The 21,578-nt window shown below is 42.5% G+C and overlaps 1 protein-coding gene across 4 annotated transcripts in view; it reads right to left on the bottom strand.

Moving 5' to 3' along the window:
- The window catches only part of LOC138510527 (zinc finger protein 454-like), a 628,028-nt gene that overhangs the window by 538,183 nt on the left and 68,267 nt on the right, over positions 1–21,578 (bottom strand). For all 4 annotated transcript variants that reach the window (XM_069626245.1, XM_069626246.1, XM_069626248.1 and 1 more), the window contains exon 2: positions 14,584–14,710. In XM_069626245.1, coding sequence (XP_069482346.1) covers positions 14,584–14,710 — 127 coding nt within the window. The remainder of the gene's footprint in view (positions 1–14,583; positions 14,711–21,578) is intronic.

Below are 21,578 nucleotides of genomic sequence, written 5' to 3' on the forward strand. Positions count from 1 at the left end.
CAAGATCAGTAGAAGGTGAGGATAAAGAAAGATTGTCAAAGGAGAACCCAAAGGGTTCCCAGCAACGCTGCCAATAAATGCCTTAAAAGAGATATGGAGGAAAGTAGATGCCATAGTAAGTAAAACACAGAAAAGTGTTTAAAAAGGTAGAGCCCATAAGAATGAATGAGTGGAAAAAGGCTCCACTCTTTCAGAATATAGAGAAAAGGGTCCTTAATTCCAGCAAAATGTGCTGGGGGTCTCACTAGGAGAGGGGGATGAAGCATAAAAATGATAAATCTCCCCAACAGCCTCCTGAAAAAGTTTCCTGAACCTAATTGGGGTTAAGGGAGTTCTAGGAACAAAACTAGATTTTAGTGCCCACCAGTGATTTTTATTGTACTTTTAAAGTCACTTCTCTAATGTAATGTTTTCATACAGACGTATTTTAACTGTTAAAAATGTCTGGTTCCCTATGCCCCCCTTGGTAATGAATGGTGTGTGTCTATCTTTAGGGTGTGAACATAGATTCAAGAATAGGAGCCGACGAGTGCTTGATTTGTACTGTTTGTATATTATACTATGTGCACGATTTGCTGAATTACTTAATTGATCGGAGTTCTGTACGTGTAACATAATAAAATCAATATATTTTCATTGTTATCAATGTGGTGATTTTCTGTGGATAGGTTTGCAGATCAATTGTACTTTTGTGTCAGGCTTAACTCTCAGGATGAGGTTGCAGGCGGATTGCTCTGCCACTCTACCTACCTTTAAGAGAGGGCATGGCAATCAATCCTTGCAACCGTGGTATGAGTTTTGTAATTCCTAACCGTTGCAATTGCCATGATCCAATCCATCTCCTTCAGTCGTTTTTTAATTGCATCTGGATTTCATGCATCTCTCCCCAATCCTTGCTACATTCATCAAAAATGACATCACATCTTTGGATCATTGCTGTAAGGAATGGTGAATTATTTGTCCCCAATTCCTTTGCTAGATTTTCAAAGAGAGTATTAGGGGTAGGATAGAGAATCTTTGACAATAGACATTAGTTTCCATTGGAACCAATATTACAGTAAAAACAAAACCAAAGTCATAACGGATTGTGGGCATTGGTGTCCCTCGTGGCAGATTCAAGACTTTTTCCATATATAGCCCTCTATTCTTACCCATGGGCTAGTTAGACTTACTCAATTAACTTCCACCCTGTATGTTATTTTAGGCACTACTTTCCCCACATAATGTGGGAGCTAGGGCTTTATGAACTTACCGTATTTGCCCAGTATTCTCTTCAATTGGTAAATCATTTGACCACTTTTGTACAATATTCGATTTACACTACATTTCACATGATGTTTTATCCGTTACCTAGAATCCTAAATAAGTTATTTATTTTTCGGGGAGGATCTTCATATTGTCCACTGGCCAGGTATATTTTGCTCCAGTTGCCGTGGGATGTGATAGCTGAATAACGTGGGACTTTTTCTGGTTAATCACCAGTCCATCGATTTTGGCAGATTCGCTAGTTTTTGTGAGCAGACATTGTAACCCTACCGGGGTGTGATCTATAAGAGCAAGTTTATCTGCGTATGCCAATTTATTTTTTCGCCTCCCGATATGCTATTGTCGTGTGTACAAATGCAGCTTTGCATATATTAGCAATAATTTTTGAAAAATAATGAGGTGCAGGACAAGTGTGGGGTACTGCTGGAACTTCTGAGTAAACAGGAATGCAAGAGGCTGAGACTTTGCTGAAATACAGAGACTGATGAGGAAACGCTCTGAGAAGCTGCAAGTGGGATTAATGAGAGGCAATTTTGAGCTTGTTGCATTCCATTTGTTATTAGCTTGTACCTGATCACATCTTTTTTGTTGCATTAAGCTTCCCGGAGATAACGGGATGTGGGCTTTACGAACACTGAAGAGATTTTTGTTTTGAACACTTAAGAACCTGCACAAGGTACATTAATTCAAAACGGACCACGTCCTTCTGAATGACCATCCTGACCCAAATTCAGTTATTCTGTTCATATTCTTGGCACGAAGGAAAGTTTAAGATATACATTGATATAGAAGTGATAATAAACTAATCTGTGTCTAGTCTATATTTGATCCTACTTGGCTTTGTTACACACGTTCAAAATGGTAGTTCATGTCTCTTTCCTCAAAGCTTTGCTGCTTCCCAAAGCTCCTAAAACAGGTCATCACCATCCTCAAAGCAAGAGGAATTTGATTAATCATGTATTTAGACAACCTGCTCTTTTCAGCTCACAGCCCATCAACTGTCAGCAACCAGGTTTGTCAGGGAATTTCAGTCCTCCAGAGGTTTAGCTAGATTATAATTTCAAAGAAGTCAATCCATTCAATTCCTAGGTGTCCTCGTTGGAGTCAGTACATTCTACCATGCTCCTGCCATCTCACCTGAAAGGAATTTGCAAGAAGATAAAATTAATTTTGGCGACTGAATCCTTTTCTGTGAGTTCTAGAGAAAGTGGGTGCCATGACATACAGAACGCGCCACTTTTGGACTTCCTGGTCCTTAGCTCAACGGGGCTTGCACTCCCTGGTACTCCCAACATGGCCGTCCAGCATGAAACACCTTCCTCGCTCTACACGTTGGACGTAGCGTGTTCTATTAATAGACCACGCCCCCCGCGGCTCTGCACGTCTCAATGCTATTGCGAAGTAGCGAGAAGACGTGTGCTCCGTAGCTCGCGGTATTGCTTCCCTGATTCTGTCCCTACTAACTCCATTCCTAGTCCATCTCCTTTCTTTCTTACTTCCTGGACTCGTGTGCTGAGTAGTGCACTTTCTTAATTTCCCGGATTCCTGGATCGTTGCATCCCAGAACTTTGAATGCACGCTGGAGTCGAAGAGACTCGTGCAGCCTTATTCAAGACCCGATCCGTCCGCAAGAAGGCATCGACCAAGAAATCCAGCAAAGATCGGACTCAGGTGAGAAGGGGAGGTGGGGGGACTCCTTGACAGTGGGAGGAATTCTATTGTTTTGTATTCAATCCCTTTTTACAGGGCCCCTCCATTACAGACCTCTTCAAATACTTTGGATTCTCCATGTCCTAAGAGGTCTTGGCCAGTCCAGAACGCAACTCTTATTGTGGCTCAAAGACATGAATGCCTTGATCATTAGGGTGATCTTCGGAATTCAGGTAGATCTGATCACAGTCCAATGTCTTTGATGGGGTGCAAGGACAGGCCAGTACAGAGACAAATACCCACAAACTGTTCATAACTCCTAACCAGCTACGTTGCTGTAAAGAATTTAACAAGGAGAGAATACGCTGCATGTCCTTCAGAAGATAGAAAACATCTCCACATTTCACTCCATAAACCTGGAGTAGCCATTCTGAGGCCTGCCTAATTGACTAGCTTTTAATGCTCATCGGCCATAGCCAGCACAGTCATAGTTGGGGATCATGATAGTCGTAGACCAACATATTTGGATGGTAGCAGGTTGCCCACCATTGACAAACCATCTCTAGTGAACAGGATCCAACATGTTTTCCCCTATCCTAAACACTCAGCTCGCATTTTTCCATCTAGAGGCCAGATCCAAAGGCTGAAGCTCTCCATGTTTCTCTCAATGATTGGTCAAGTCAAATAATTTAGGCCTTCCCACTCGTTTGCATGATTTACAGGGCACTTGTCAAAGCTTGTATCCACAGGACATCCCTGGACCAAGTAACTCTTCTGTTCTGGCTATTTTGAGCATGGTACCCAAATCTTCTACAGTTCTCAGTAGATTTCCCCAGACCGATTCCTCACCATCTGCTTCTCCTGAACCACCCAGCCAGCATTTGATAAAACCTCATTGCTCACGAAACAGACAACACTAATACCACAGGAATTTCAGGTTGTCCTGGTCTTGTGCCAAGGCATCTTGGTGGACTATCTTCATCATCTGATATTCCTGGGCTCCATCCACACAATCGAATAAAAAAAATAGATTGATCACTCTGGTTTAGATGGTGACTGGATGAGAATATCAAACCCTTTTCTGACCCTCCAGTTCAGGTGGTGCATTCCATAGTTCAACATCTTTCTAAATGGAAAACTTATTGTACCGTCAATGGTTATCGTTCAGTAATTTCTGCTCGTCACAGCTTAATTCACGGTGACCCAGTCAGAACACGCTTTTCTTTTAGTTAGCAGAGCATTAAGAGCTATACCCATTAAGAACCATCTCAACCAAAATATAGTTCCCATTAGGATGTTCATTTCATCCTAGATTACATTTCCTCATCATGTGGACCATTTTATTTTGTAAACACTGAAGCAATCATCTGTGGCACCTTGCGGGATAGCAAAAAGGCTATATGTACATATGTAAGTTAGCGCTCCAAATGACCCCTCAAATAGTCTCCCATGGAGAGACATTTTACAATGGTGGAGGGAGTACAGCTCACCCAAGTTAAATGTTTTGATTATCTTGGGGTGAGGTTCCAAGATACGGGAGATTGGGTAGAGCAGGTGAGGCATTCAGTTACCACCATGGAGAAATTTAGCGGGTCCATCAAGTCCTTCCATGTTAGACATGGAAGTGGTGCCATTTACTCTACTTTGAACCTTTATGGAAAGCAAGCCTTACCTGCAGTCCTTTAGACGGAACTATCGGGTCATGCCAATGTAAAAGACATTACTGCGATTGAACACAAGTTCTTAAAAAACCTGCCGTTATTGCCAAAGAGTGCTCCCTCTGCCTTGGTTCTCAATGAACTTGTCCCTGTAGCTGTCCAGTTTAAACTTAGACCAGTTTTATATTGGCTAAAGTTTGGACCCAAGATGGGTTGGAAAATTCTCGGTCAGCACCGACTCATCTCATGTCATTAGATGGTGAGACATCTTTAGCTTGGGTTTTTCACATCAAATAAAATTGTCCATGAAGTGGGTGAAACCAACTTGTGGAGTAACCCTGCGAGCCGGCCCATGGGCTTAAAGAAAAGAACCAAAGAGGCTTTAATGATTGTGATTAACTGTTGTATGACCCTTTAAAACTCAAAACAGGTTTGGCCTACCTCGAGACCACCACCTTTGGCTATAAACCATATGTGGACTATATCTGGCCATCATTTGAAATGTCTCTATACCTACGCCTAAGAATAGGCATACTGCCAGTGGCCGCTTTCACAAAATCATGGATTCAAGCTAATACAGCTTAGTGCCCGATGTGTGGGAAAACGAATGAAACAGTCTTACATTTTCCGCAAATAAGGGGAATGTATCCGAGACCAGTTCTGTTGAAGGGTGGGTGTAGGTACACCAATTCGGCAAAGAAAGAGCTAAGGCAGAGCCTAGACCCTTTTGTGGTGTTCACATTACATTCAAAGATATTGGCTCTCTAAGAAGAAGTTGCTGAGTCTGAGGCCTATATGAGCTTGTTTAAAGCCTGTTTGGTAGTAAGTAGGATGGTTGATTGTGTTTCCAACTACTCTTCACGGTATGAACAAATGAAAGGCGTCGTATAAAATCATGGTAAAATTGTGTATTGAAGTTTCGAGCAGAACTCTCATTGTTTTTAACCATCTTGATAGATTATACCAGTTTTTTAGATTTTATTGCTTCTATGAACTGTATATTTTCCCCATCACCATATATATATGCCAAAGTTCTGCTGCGGTGCACAACAAAAAGAGTGAGGAGCACTCTTCAAAGTCTGTCTCCACCAGGAAGCCGAGTCCACCAAAGTAAAAATGTCAAATTATTTTATTAGTGCATCATGCACATTAAAATACCATAAAGATATAAAGTTCCCAACAAACAAAATGCCGAAAATTAGGCAGCGTTACGTTCCGTGACTTACTTGTCGCTTGATCACACATTTTCCACCCAGCATTCCAGTGTACATATAGAGGAGGAGTTTCTGACAGCTAGAGCCCACAACATAAACAAGGCACCAATGTCTGACAAGTTAGCGTTTGGACATATTGAGTTCCATTGATGTAATACGAAATACAGCATAAAACATCCCAATATAAATGCAACTCTATGTTGACACATTGCAACTAAATAATAAGTTCAATGAAATATGGAAACGGTGCCAGCAAGGAAATCTATAGAGGGTATGCTCAGATATGCTGTATAGTCCTAAGTATGTAATTAAATGTGGTTAATGGGTCCTAATAGAAAGATATCTGTGACTGTGTGGATTACTAACACCAATGTGTATCTGTGGAACACAGTGTGTTCCTGGCCACAGGACAGCATGTGAGCCACGGCACTCAATGGTCCTGTGGACCCGTACAGCAAGGTGTATGGTCAAAATCAATAGACCAAGGCAAGGGTAAGGGTAAGCAGTGACCTATAGAAATAAGCAAATGATGTTGCACAATGTATGTGAGCAACCCGTTCCCATATTCAAAGGAACCAGAGGTTAAAAACATTAAAAGTTAAGAATAGATAATGAAGTGCAACAGGCGCCAAATGCTGAAAGTAAAGTGCTAATGCAGAGTAAACATTATCTCAAAATGCTTCATGTACAACAATTTAATTGCTGGATTTTAAAGTGCATAATGCAGAACTAGCACCAAATGCTCACAATGAAGTGCCAGTGCAAAGTAAACAGTCTCTCAAAATACTAATACATATACAGCAACATAATTGCTGGCTGATAAAGTGCATGATGCGGTGCAACTCTGCATAAAGGTGCTATAGATAACATGCTACTGCATGTTCAAGTCATCACATACTGTTTGTGAATATACAAACATCACAAGTTCATGTCCTCATCTAACAAATGGGCCCATAAACACGGCCAATATAGTAGCTGCCTAAAACTCGCCCTCAGTTACAAAAGAGTGAAAGACTGAAGCCCAGAAATAAAATCACCAATATGAAAGTCACCAAAGTGAAACAGGAAAGACAAGAAAAGAAGGAAAGAAGGCTCAACCATGGAGGGAAGAGAACTAGGAAAGAGTGAACAAACGATAGAATAAGGAATAGACCAAAAGGAAAGAAAAAACAGAAGTGACTACAGACAGAGAACAATAAGCCCAAAGTGGTTGACACAATATCAAAATGGACATTAAAACATTGACAAATAATGAATAAGGAGCTGAATCTCAAAACAAAAGGCAAATATGACAAACACAGATGACGCTCCACATCGCATCTCAAGGGACTTGGAAAACATTCTAGGCACCCAGGCATTTCATAATAATTACAACAAACATGTGTGTCTCAAATGAGAGCCCATAATGATCAAAAAATTAATAAATCAATACAAGAAAAGAAAGAAAATGATGAAATCATTAATAACTGATAGGAGAGAGAAGGCAAGAGAATACCTATCAGTGAGACAACCTAACAGATAAAGTGGTACAAACTATGTGTTCCCCCAGAGTAACACAAGAAACGTTACTGATGAATCATTGGCCCAAAAAGGTATAAAGTTCTTCATAAATATTGTGGCCCTTTGGGTATTTACTCTCAAAGTCCAAGATACATTTTGTTTCTTGTTGTCTTAGGGCCAGTTCTTCGTCACCTCCACGTTGTCCAGTGGTAATTCTGTGGATTCCAAAAAAATGAAAACCCTCCACACTGGCGACATGGCATTCCGCAAAATGCTTGGCCATTGGATAACTGCTGTCCTTATTGGCAATGGCTCTTACATGTTGCTATATGCGAACTTTCCGTTTACATTTCGCACTACCCACATACCACTTATTGCATTTGCACTGCAGCACACAGACAACAAAGTCTGACTCACATGTAATGCGATTGCTTATGAATATATTGTGCCCTAGAACAGAATGGATTAGCGACACACAATTACTAGCATACTTGCAAATGTTGCATCTAGTGCACTTTGTGAAACCCCTTCTGGAATCCTGAAGCCACAGCCGGTTATCCTTCTTATCAGGAAGCATGTAATTGCTGACAAAAATGTCCTCTATGGAGCGATTTCTTCTGTAGCTGATATCAGGATGGGGATTCAGTCGGATGTATAAATCAGCAGCCATCAGAATTTTCCAATGTCGTTTAAAGATGTGTCTGATCGATGGTGCTGCAGTGCTAAAAGTTAATATCAATCGAATAGCTTAAGTCCCGGAATTGCGTTTCTGGACATTTGGAGGTGGTGAGTAGACTCGCTCTGTTTAAAGTCTGAGCTTTGATATAGGCGCGCTCAATCACTCACTTAGGGTAGCATTGTTCTTGGAAACCCTGTGCCGTAGTTTTACTCTCCTTGTCGAAGACTTCCATGGTCGAACAAATTCTACGGTGACAGATGAATTCCCCATATGGCACACTCCAGATTAAATTCTTGGGGTTCCCACCTCATAAAATGCAGGGGAGCATTGGTCCCTGCAGGTTTCCTATATAGTTGCGTAGGGAGTTTATGGTCTGCCACTCAGAGTAATATCGAGATACGTGATGGAGGTGCGGCTATGTGTTTCTGTGAATCTCAGATCGTTTTCATTGATATTCAGCAACTTGACAAAATCTAGCCATTGAGGTTCTCTGCCCTTCCAAATGATGAACAGGTCATCTAGGTAGAGCCAAATGACCACATCTGTTTCTGCCTGTCCACTGTCCAAACAGTAAACTTTTCCCAAAAACCCATGGTCAAATTAGCATAGACGGCACAAAGATGGGGCCCATGGAAGTACCTTGCAGCTGACGGAAGTATTCGTTATTGAACAAAAACGTGTTATTTTTCAGGCAAAGATCTATCATGACAAGTATCATTTCCATATGCAAAAGATAATTGAATGACCGGGTATTCAGGTAGTATCTGCAAGCATTCATGCCAAACTCATGGCCTATCTAGGTGTATAAGGACACCACATACGTGGTTGCTAGTTGATAGTCATCTTCCCAAGGTAAATCCTCCATGTGCGACAGAAAGTCGGTGGTGTCTCGTACATAAGATGAAGTGAAGAGACGAAGAGAAAAAGTACTTAATCGATAAATCGACACATTTTCAAGTAAAGAGCCAGAAAGGGTGCCAATAGGTCTGCCGGGGGGTTTTGAAATGTTTTTATGCACTTTGGGGAGACAATATATAGTCGGCATGACAGTATTTGTAGTGAGGAAAAACCTGCAGTTATCTTCCCCCAAGATGCCTTTTGTCTCCCATTCCATTATGAAAGTTTTCACCTTGCTCCAAGTTTTTGATGGGATTCTGTGTTATCCTTTCACAGCATTTCTTATCATTTAATTGTTTGTATGCTTCTTTCATGTAGTCCTCGATTCATGAGAACTATATTCCGTCCCTTAACAGAGGTCTTGATAATACAGTCTGGTAAGTCATGTAATTCCTGTAAGGCAATTTTATAAGATGCTGACATATTTACAGGTCGGCTCTTGTTCATCTTTCACCTTATACGTTTAAGAGCTTCAGTGACAAGAGACTGAAAGGCCTCAATACTATTACCAGAGGCAGAGATTGAGTTGAACCTTGACTTCGGTTTAAGACAGCTTTTAGGAATCCAATCTGTATTTATATTTAGGGCAGCATGATCAATCTGCTCATTACTCGAAGGGACGTCCAGACCTTCCTCCAGGCCTACCAAAGTTGACAGGGTGCCTAATTCACTGATGGTAATATCCGTTTTCCCTTGTGATTTCTCCTTTACTGGTTTGACGTAGGTGTTAGTGGCAAAAAACTTAAGAATCCTCATTTTTTTGTATGTATTGATCAAAGTCAATGCGAGTTTGCACATAGTCATAGTGTGCACTGGGGCAGAAACTGAGGCCCAAATTCAAGACTTTGAGTTGATTGTTGGTAAGCATGTGATTGGATAGATTGATCACCTTCATTGCGCTATCCATGGGGGTATCTACTTTCTAGAGCGCAGTAATCTGCCTGGCATTTTGTTTGTTACATTTCCTGCCCTTCTGGCCCCTCCTCGTTTCTTTCTGCCGCCTCTTCCTCGTCCCCATACTGAATTCCCTCCTCTTCCTTGTTTTTGCATTCTTCCATCTTGGCGCAGCAGCCGCATCTCGTCTAAAATATTTAGACGCACATTGGGTTCTTCGTTCTCACTTCCGGTCACGTCTGACTCAGAGGTGGATCGAGTGTCACTGAGTACACTCATTTTTCTGAGACGGTCCGATTGGTCTACTCATCACTGTTTGGCGTAGTTGATCGAATCTGCGCACAATAAGTATACACGCATCCTTGTTCGTAGTCCTCTGAATTTTTTCCTCATAACTTAACAGATTATTCTCTATGTTGGTTTTCAGTTTCTTTCCTGCTTCACTTTCAGACACAGATTTCAATTTCACTGATTTTTAGCAATAATTTCTCACGGTCAACCCTGGCATATTTCACCAATAATTTTTAAAAGGTTTTGGAACAGCTATTGGTGGCATCACTCCATTCATTTAACATGTCGGGATCTTTCCTCGAAGGAAGGGATGGTCAGTATTCGTAATCCCAGTGGTACTCTCCCTACACCTATATAGTTTTGTAGGGAGTGTTCTTCCCACCACTTACTCACTTGCTTCTTTTGGAATTTCTCAAGTTCCTTGAGTAGTGAAATTTCATCATTGTCTGCTTTACTCGGTGCAGTTTTGTGATTCAAGAATGCAATTAGTCAGCCTTGTAGCGGCTACTGGTGCCCTTGTATCTTAGTTGATTAGAGGTTTGGAAATGGATTGACAATATTAGTATACTAGAATTGCAGCTCAAATTCAAATTACAGTTACCCTCAGGCTGACCAGGGTTAGAAATAAGACAACAAAAACAGAAGAGATTACTGTAATATTTGAATTGGCACCTTTATTTTTAGTTTTGTATGTTAACCACTTAATTTTTAATTTGCTTGTGAATTAATGCTGTTCACATTGCTTTTAGTATCCTTCATGTACAAAAATAGTCACTAACATTCTTCGTTCAGTTGATTTTTGTGATGATATTCTTTTTTATACGTTCTTTTTCATTTTGTTGTTCTGTATCCGCAAAACATCTCACTGGTTGAAAAACTTCCCAGTTGGTTTGTAGAATAGTTTTAAGTTTTGTATTGGCGACTTATACTCGGTTTGGATTTTTTGCTTATTGAAGCTCCTTTTGTTTCTAGGTTCCTCTACACGCGTTTCCCCACCTAAGTGTTCGGCGGTTCCTCAGGAGGTTCCTATCTGACTGTTAACTTAACGTCTTTGATTTGTATTGGGTTCTATTGAAAAGTCACAGAATTCCTTTTTTGATGTTCTGGAAAGTCAATTCTTGTTAGATTCCTGTTTAGATATATTGCTGGTGATCCATTTTGTTAGAAAGCATCCAGTTTCCTTTCTGGAATTTCTTATGTAGTATTTTCAATTGCCTTTGTTTTAAATATTCCTTGTGCCTTTGTTTGTTCAGTAGACTTACATTGTTGGGCGATTTTCTGGAAAAGAAACCCAAATATTTGTTTAGATAGTCGCTACTTATTTTATACTCGATATGTTTTTAAGTAATTGTTATTCCAATACTGACGTTGTTAAGATTAAAAAAAACCACAATACTTATGTGTGTATTTCACAAGGTTAAGCATCGGCAAGTAAAATTCCCCCATATTGGTGGGCATTACGGTTTCAAACATTCTTATAGGTATAATGGTTAGTGGTACCTTGTGTTTCACATGTTCTGATGTAATCTGCGATGTTCGCTCAACATTTTTTTCAATTTTCCCCGTTGGTATGAGGAAACTACCTGCATGAAAGAGAGCAAGCGCTCATTATTGTAGCCTCTCGTTTGGCAGTGTCCATTATTAGCATTTAGATCACAAATTTGACTCGCTTCCTACAACATATTGTTGCTGACCTATCTAAGTCCGTATAAAAACGAACGCTGTATTCACCTTATAATCGTTTGTTTCCTCGCGTGTCGCTATCTTCGTGCTGTTCGCCGGTCCGTGTTGGCATTTTCTTTCTGGGTTTATAAATCCGGTCACATGATTTTGTTTTTATGCACGTGATGACGTCCTGTGTTGGACTGTGTTCCCTCGCACCATCTTGGTATGGGGAACATTTCCTTTTCTTGGAATGAACGTCATGCTTTGTTGCATAAGATTATTTTTACCAAAATGCAATATTTTTATTTTTGTAAGGTTCCTCACTTGTTATATCTGCACACATGGTGGCACAGTATAATTGGTTTATATTTCCGCTTATTAGTGCAGATAAGTGGTTTTTAACATGATTACCATTATAGACAAGATACAGTTTCGATGCAGCGTCATATGTTTCTATTTTGATTGTTGTGCAGTACTTCCTTTTTGTTGTGGAGATGTTACTTGAAAATTCATGTCATCTACAGTGTGTCATTTTAGTAGATTTTTAGTGGTTGTGCAGGCAACCCATTTTTAAGAGGACAATCCATGTTGTTGCATTGCGTAGTGTCATAGTCAAACCAGAACAAAAAATGTTTTGGGTAGTTTCTTTCCAAAAGCTTTTTGGCTTATGTTATATTTATTTTTTATTATATAATCTCCTTTGTCTTTAGCCAGACAGAGTTTTTTCCCCCTTGTGTTGCACTGAGTTGATGCTTATCTTGTTCTTATTTAGGTGGATGCCCAATGGTGATATTTTGTGACAATTTTGTTTACAGGAAATGGTGCATCTCCTGATCCTGGTTGAGTCCGGTACGGCACGTATCCATAAGACAAATCCAGTAAACCTCTCTTTTTCTTAAGATTTTTTCTATGTTACCTCCTCTGGGTGGGCGTTTGATTTTGTCTATTCCAAAAAAATTGAGTTTGCCAATGTCTTTTTGTGAGTTGTTTGCCTGATAGTGATGAGCCAATGGTGTTTATGATTCTTGATTCTGAATAGATATGTTCACTGATGCTTGTTTTTAGATTTCGTATCGTGCTCCCAATGTAATACTTCAAACAGATACATTGAATTGCGTATACTACGTATTTGCTGTTACAATTGATAAACTGTTGTATTTTTTTTAATTGTCCATTGGGTAGTGTGATGCTGGTTCTGGCATTATCTGAAAATTTGCATTGGCTGCAGGTTCCACACTTATAGTTTCCTATTGTTGGAGGTTTGAGCCACCTCATTTGCGTTGTATTGTCGGTTTTCTTCTCAAAGGAATGTGATGGGCTGAGTGTATTTTTGACTCTTCGGATGGTTAGACTAGGTTGCGGGTCTAACAAAAGTTCTAGATTGCTGTCAGTTTTGAGTATGTTCCAATTCTTTTTGAGAATCTTGGTAAGTATTTTGTTATTGCTGTTGTATGTTGTAATTGTTTTTTCCGGTGATGTTTTGTTGTTGGTTTTGTACATTAGGAGGTCTGTTCTGGTTCTTGGTTTTGAGATAGCTTTTTTGTAGAAGCTTATAGTTGTAACTTCGATTTTTAAATTTGTTGATGCAGTCTTTTGTATGGGTTTCGAAATCTTGAGTTTTTGTGCAGTTCCACAGTGTAGCAGTGCTGGCATCAACAAGCAACCTGAGCTGCAATGGGATGTCCGTCTTCCGGGCCAACAACCATGCGCTCATTGACAAAATATTTCATCAGTGCTCATTCCGCGTCGTGACTCCAAGGCGTGAATATATGCCAAAGTTCTGCTGCGGTGCACAACAAAAAGAATGAGGAGCACTCTTCAAAGTCTGTATCCACCAGGAAGCGGAGTCCACCAACGTGAACATGTCAAAATATATATATATCTGTACCCACCACGTACTTTTTCCTGTTGAATGTTATGTTTGACTTGAAGGTGCAATGCCGAAAAAATTACATTGTTCAACCTGCCTGAATCTAAACAGAGGACCATATTGTATAACCGTATACCAGAAGAACTGAAAATTACATTTCTATTCACCTAGATGAAAGCTCAATTTTAGTAATATATTATATATTATTACATCAGTAAAATGTATTTTTTGCTGATAGGGATTTCAGTAAAGATTTTTAATAAAATAATACTTGGTACCATGTTGTTATCAGAATCTAATCTTCCACTCTCAATTATGGTGATTAAGATTATATATTGTGCTAGCTTGCAGAGCATGGGAAGTACCAGGGATCGACTGCAGTGGGTCTGTAGAACAGCAAATGCACTGATAAAGGGGGTGACTCAATGCTAGTAGCCAATGCTTAGGATACCAACCATACCAGATCTCACACCCAATGACTGCCTAGTGTGTCCAGAGGTAGGCACACGTTCATGCAAATGGCTAGGCCACAATCTGAACATTGACTTTAATTGAAATGTAAAATAACTGGCAGCATGAAACTGGAGGCAGCCTCAACCGTAAGGGAACTGTAACATTTTGCTCACAGGCTGGTGTCCGTGAAAGGCCAAAGAGGCTAGGACAAAGTCAATTTGACACAGACTTTGCACACACATGGCCTGTTCTCCCGAAAGATTTCTATGTAGAATAATGCCCAGATTCCTCTACAAGGCATCGATTCTAGGTATGAAAATATTTCATTTAACAGTTGTATTGCAGCATTTCTAAGGGTTTACTTAAGAGCTTTTGCATAGAAGCAGAGAAATGGGTATGCATGTTTTGCAAAGTTGATTGTAAAACAGCAGAGTCAATACTAGGGCTTCTCAAAATAGGGCAAAGAAATAGAATCAAAACAGGTTTTTAGAAATACGGATACAGGTAGCAATATAAGTTGAATTGTTTGAAAAAGAGAAAATTTACCCAGCGAGATCAAGGCTTGGTGAATTTCATTCATCACATTCTTATAAAGTTCCTTCTGCCAATCATGTAAAAGCTTCCACTCGTCTTCAGAGAAATAGGCAGAGACATCACAGATTGTAACACATTCCTGCAAGAACAAATTGTACATTCATTACCAACAAATTACATCAGTGGAATACAATACAAAAAGAAAAAATGGATGTAAGACAGCCGGTCTCCTTTTTCTCATGCCTATTAGTATATATCAATCTGCTTAGGTGATATCCGCAAAGTGAATGCAGACAATGTCACACACCTTGGGAGAGGCCTTGCGAACCACGACTACTTATTTTAAATCAACAAAGGTTTTAAATGCTTATTCTCACACAGTGATTTCCTTGATCCAATAATGAGTTTCTAAACAGGTGTTCTACTACTTTCGATAATCACAAAGACAGATTTTGATCATGTTGTTCATTTAACTCTGCACCCCCCCCATATAGACACTAATAAAAAGAAGAAGAGTAAGAAAAGCAAGCTTCAATATCTTCACTAAACACAAAAATAAAATTACATCAGACGTTGCACACTCACATGACCTCTCCCACCAACATATCAACAGTCCAAATTAGAAAACAATCTCTTATCACAATGGACTGGACAACATGGAGCCCGTACACCCATTTTTGCGTGGCCACATCCTCCTTCCATTCAACATCAACATTATCCAAGAATTAATGACGACCAACCAGAAAGTCTAATGTTTGCACCAGGCAACTAAAACAATAACAAAAAAGAAGTTCCAGAAGAGACTCTGATAAAAACTGAACTGGCACTTATGCAACAAAATATTGTGAGACAGGCAAAGTAACAGTTTGTAAACCTTTATTATCAAATTTTGTGGGGTTGGTGTAATGCCTACATGGCCCTAATTGTAAGAGGATTTTTCCCTCAACATATGCTTCTAAGAGCCGTCGATGTCTGCAAGTCCAAAACCAAAGTTAGTCTGCCCAAACCTATGCTTGCCCTCACTCTTAAACCAAATGTGACAGTGGATCTTCTTAAAGGAAAAATGGCGACTCAAAAAGAAAAAAGGAAATTTAAACCAGAGTGGGTTTCAGGCAGTTTTAACAATAGGTGTAGTTCTGCCATTTCAAAATAATTCAACTCAAAAGGGTTGGCCTTGGAACCTTCCATGTAGGGCTCTTGCAGTAAGTCAATAGAGTTCACAATGTATCTCGGTCTTTTGGGGTTCCCTGCCCCAAGCGTCGACCCGTCCAGTTCCAAACAAAAAGACTCTGTTCCTGTTAGTCCTCTTAATGTTCTCTCTCCCAAGTCTAAGCCTCTCCTCACAAAGTTTAACAAGGTCTTAGTAAGCCTCTTGGGGTTCCCTTCCCGGAGTCTAGCCCCCTCTTTACACAGTTCAACAAACAAAGTTCCTCTCGTCAGGATGTGCTTTTCAACGAACAGTTCTTTCATGGGGGTAGTATCCGAAACCAGACTACCTCTGCATTCTCCTGAACCAAGGCCCGAGTACTTGAAGAGCATTGACTCATCTGGCCGTAGACCCAAGTTGCTGAGTGTTGCCGAATATTTTAACCTTCACTGTTAATCCATAACTAGCCTCCCAACTTGGAATTCGCTTTTCTGCCATTGATTATTGTCACCTGTGTTCCCAATAACACACAAGCTCCCAGAGATAGTTTACAGGTCTTTATTTTCAATTCAGCAATGGATCTAATGGCCGTCCCTCTCTGTAACCTAGGAAGGGCCAGTCCCACCCAGGCCTAGGTGTCCCCACTCCCAGATGGTGGCTAGAGACTGGTAACTATTACCTAAAAAAGTATCTGTCTTCTTGTGGTGGCCTAAAGGCCAATGCTATCACTGTCTAATCTTAGTCTGGGAATATAGAGATTCCTTTCTAATGATTTCCCCATTGGAAATTACTTTATGTCTGTGCCTTTCACACACTCTGGTGTTCACCCTCTCTGGTCTTTCCACACCCTGGTATTCCTTCCCCAAGCTCTCCCACAACCTTTTCTACTACTCTTCTCACTCTTACTCCATTCATTGTCTCGCCTCCCTATCCCTCAGAGACCCTCGAATGTCCATCCAATGCTCTCTCTTTTCAGCTTACCTCCACCCTTCGATTTTACTCACTACCACTGTACTTCCCGATACCACTACTACTTTCTCCTCTGCGCACACCACTACTACTACTCTCCCTTCGTCACACCATTACCATCACCTCTCTGTAACACTACTGCTACACCCCTTTCCATTAGTCACCCTTTTACTCCCTACTCTTACACCACCTTCCTCAATCACACACCTTACCAGGGACCGAGATTGGCAAAGCAAGAGCTAAAACCAGCTCCTGGGTATCCAGCAATAACAAGTGACCACTGGAGAACCAGGAGCTAGCACATGGTGTTCTGCAATTCTAAGTTCCACACAATATGCAAATATCTTTTTGGCCCTTATTTATGACCCAACGTGCTTTAAACGTCATATAAATGTGCCCATATGTTTATTTGTAGTGTGTCCAAAATAAACAGTTATATTCATACAGGTGTGTTTGTTTGGCATAGGTTGACCTGGAGCGCCCAAAAAAAAAAAAAAAAAAAAATCACTCCTGGTAGGCTCTAGTGGGCAACAATCAGGAGCAAAAGAGCTCCCAGCTCCCCTCCATTTCGAACACTGCATTTCCACTTCCTCTCCCCAACCAATACCTCACATTCTCTGCTAATCGTCTCATCACTCCTTCCTTCCTTCCTCCTAGTCTCTCATTCTGCCACCTCATCCTCCTCTGACCTCACCCATACAACCCACACCTTTCTGTTTACTGCCCTTTGCTTACATCCTCCCCCTTCTGTTGCCATGGGTGCTTCCCTGGCTAGTCTTGCCTGTTCTTTCCAGCCGAGAGGTGTTCCAACCAGTGCAATTTATAGAAGGGGGATTTAAGCTCCACCCCATTCCCTTGTGCAGGCCTGCTGCAAACAGGAAGTGGTGGTCCGACATAACCACAGTTCCATGCTGGAGAGCTGCATGAGTAAAAGTGCTGTGCGGCCCGATCCACAGGCTCGCGCAAGTCTGTTGTTTAGTGTGGGTGGGTTCTCCTCTGCAAACACAGGTGGCAACAAACAGTAAATTTGCAATCTTTCTCTCCATCAAGCAGCATGCCTGCTTCTTCACAGCTGTGCAACCTAGTTGTTGTAGAGAACTACAAGAAACAGATAACTTTGCCAGCATCATGCGAGACCGGTATGGTATGATCCACAGTGCTACTGTCTTCATACATGTAGGCACTTAGAGGGGACAGGAACTGCCCCCCCCCCCACCCACACCCTCAACTTCCTCCTTCCCCATCTGGGGTAGGACTGGGTCTGGCTTCCACTCTGGTAGGCATCCCACCCCAGGATGAGAGGGGTTCCCATCCCCTTTTGACAAGGTCAGCCTACGTTTCTCATCACAATCTACAGATCCATGAACAGGTTGAGAGACCAATGGCTACCCAGAATTCAAATACACATGAACGTGTAGCGGTGAAGGAGGGCATCACACAGGTGTGCACCTGTTGGTCTACTGAGGGAACAAGCGGCGGCTGGTCTGGTATCCTGGTTGATGACTGGTGAAAACAAAGAACGAACCACTATCATCCCCTGTGAAGATCACCAGTTGAGTGCTTCGCTCCCTACGCCACAGCTGTTAAGGCCTCCCACAATTTATGTGGAGCAAGGACAGTGCAAACACTGGGCGGACGGCCAGGTGGTAGAAGCGGGATGGCTCCCACAGAGGTTTGCAGGCAGAATGGTAAGTAGCAAGGAGTAAAAAGCAAATAGGTCAGAACCACAGGAACCCACAACCACATGGATGAAGAGGGACTATTGGAAGCTAAAGGCCTAACCATGAGCAGAGGCAGGCAAACGGGAGGCCAACAGGTGTTCGCATAGGCAAGGCAAGGTAATAGCACAAGTGGAACTGAGCGGGACCGGAGAGGCAGAAAGGTAAAGAAGATTCAAGAAGCAGAGAACGGGGAAAGGGACAAGCATCACTCACCAGTAAGATGAGTTGAGATGCGACAGAGAAGGCTTCTGGAGGCATTATGAGGATGCTGGCATGGAAGCAAGGCTCACTTCCCTTCCACAGAGGCACCGGAGGGCATAGATGACTGAGTATGCCTGGAATTGTGATGCCAGTCCCTGGCACATGTGCCGATTGGTCAACATTGCAGAGCCCATATCACTGAACCCCAACGCACTCTGTCTCTGGGACCGAAGACAGAATACCCAGAGGGCCCAGGCGAACCATCCCAAACATTAAGCGGACTGCCAGCTAGGCAGAAGCCTCCATAGTCCAGATAAGGGTATCCAAGGGGCGGTTGTGACACTGTGCCCCCTGCAAAGACCAGCCAGTGCTCCAGGTGTCCATGGGTGTGGACGAGAGAAACGCCTCGCCACTAGGAGAGGTGCTTGCACAATATAAGCTGGTTCCCAAGTTCAGTCGCATGGTGCATAGACTTTTCTGTCCACCAGGGACAGGAAGCACAGATGTACATCATACTAGTTTTCTCCATCCACCATCACGGGCATAGGCTTTGGATAGTGCTGTTGGTATTACTCGGGTAAGTGCCCCTTTAGTAAGGAAACATGGAAGAGTTGATGCACACACCATGTTGAAGGCAGCTGCAAGTGGACTGCTACTGCTGATCGACACTTACTGATGCGGAATAGTTCCAATAAACGAAGGGCTAACTTAGTTGGAAGGTTGCATGCAGGCAAAGGTTTGGCAGATAACAGACTTTGTCCTCGACACATACTCTGAAACAGGAGAACAACGATCAGTGTATTTCTTTTGCAGAGCTTTGGTGGTCTAAAGAACTGTTAGGGTGACCCAATGCATCTCCTGGCTCTTTAAAAAAAAATACAAAAAAAAAACATGTTCAATAGCGAAGAAAAAATAAATCACAATAAACAACATTCATCACTTGGCATGGCAACATAAAGGCGCACACTACAGATAAATAAAAATTAATGGATGTATAACAAGGGTCCGGCGGACCAACCACTCTCCCATTTACCACCACTACCAACTACCCATTTTCCCCAGACTTTCAAAAACTTTGCTGTGCATCCCCTAGCTTTATACACCCTCCTTTCCAGGGCCATACATCTGTCCATCTCATCCATCCAGGAGGTCAGCCTAGGGTGATTCGAATATCCCTGCAATGAGGAGATTACCTTCTTGGTTAGATCCAGGGCCACTGCCAGAATTGTCTTCTCACACTTAGTGAGCCCCCACCTCCCCCCATACCCAAGTAGAAACCTTTTGGGTCTTCAGGGACCTCCACTTTCAGTATAGTTGACAATTTACTTCTACATTTCCCCCACAATATTTGAGTGTGAGGGCAGTCCCACAAGGTATAGAATGTGCTACCCGACCCTCCACACTGGAGACAACAGTCGTCGTCCGCTCACCCCCATGTATACAGTTTAGTGCGGGAGTAGTAGATATGCAGAATCTTGTACTGTATGAGGCAGAGCCTGGCTGATATATCGATCTGCCATGGGAACATCAGCGCCTCCAGCCATTCCTCTGGTTCTATGGTGCCAACTAACCCCTCCCACCTGTCCCTCAAGCGGGTCAGTTCTCGAGCCCCGTTAGGCGGAAATTGCTAAGTACAGTGTAGACATGACCTTCATCTCAATTCGGGCTGGCAGTATATTTGTTTTCAGTGGAGAGCACTGTGGGATTTCCCCCATATCAGAAAAATGTAACTTTAGTGCATGCAACAGTTGTATCGAAAGCGTTCCCCCCTCCCCAAGGGCAAACTTGTCCTTAAGAGACTCGAACGGAAGAAGACTGCCTCCCTGCAGCACATCCCCACGTGCCGAATCCCAAGATTCTCCCAGTTCCTGAACTGCCCCATTTTAGCGAGCTCTGGGGGGGGGGTTCATTACCCATTGTGGTTGGCATAGTGTCAGCCTCCCTCCTCACCCAATGTATGTATGCGCCTAGGCCCAAACCTGTAACACATGTAGTGTAATGAGCGGGAGATCCCCCACCCAAACCCCCTTTTTCCCCCCCATACAGTATCTGTACCGGAGTCTCCCTCCCCTCCCCCTCATCCATCCCTTTTACGATGCGATATATGGCAACCCAGGGTCTCCATGAAGAGAGTCATTGATGACTCCCTGCTGTGCTGCCCAGTAAAATTGCTGCATGCTGGGTATGCCGATCCCCCCCCCTCCCAAACTGACTGCTGGAGGGTCCTAAAGGCAATACGAGTCTGCCCCCCTCATACTCCCTACAAAAGCTCCCGCAAGGTTCAGGTTATCCCTCTGAATACCCTCTTGGAGATAGGGAGCATGGCACTCTGTAAAACAAATTGGGCAGCGCTATCATTTTGAACAGGGCGGCCTTGCCCTTCCACTGCTGGGCCGTCAACTGCGGTAGAACCATTTGCTCCGACCCCCCCAGGCCAGTCCAGCTCGGCGGCACACTATATAGGGACTTGTAATACCCTATGCACACCTAAGCGATGACCGCTTCCTCAGTGAAAAGTACACCTGCATGGTGCAAACGAATGCCTTGCTAAACTCAGAGAAACCCAGATAATTCGAGTTTAGCCTTCAGGTGGGTGTCGGCTTTTACCGCTCGGTCGTGTGTGAGGAGTAGCGGAGAGTGGTCCAACACCACTCTGGCAAGGAATCACGCCGAAAGTAGCCTGTGCCCATCAGCCAATGCAATAAACATGTAGCCTAACCTGGAAAAAGAAAAATGAGCCCCTGAGAAAAAGGAGTACCCCAGCATGCAGACTCCTCCAGGTGTCCAACCACCCCATTGCCCCCACAAAGGAACCCAATTCTGTGGGCGCCTCTGGATGTCTACTGCCCGTATGAGCTCTAGCCAAGCCAGTATCCATAACATCATTGAAACCCCCCCACCTCTCCCCTGAGGACCCATCTGTCAGCCTCACCCAACGCAATAAGCTTCTGGAGGTCATTTAACAATTC

The sequence above is a fragment of the Ambystoma mexicanum genome, chromosome 6p (assembly GCF_040938575.1).
Source record: "Ambystoma mexicanum isolate Mex_15411 chromosome 6p, UKY_AmexF1_1, whole genome shotgun sequence".
Classification (NCBI taxonomy): Eukaryota; Metazoa; Chordata; class Amphibia; order Caudata; family Ambystomatidae; genus Ambystoma; species Ambystoma mexicanum.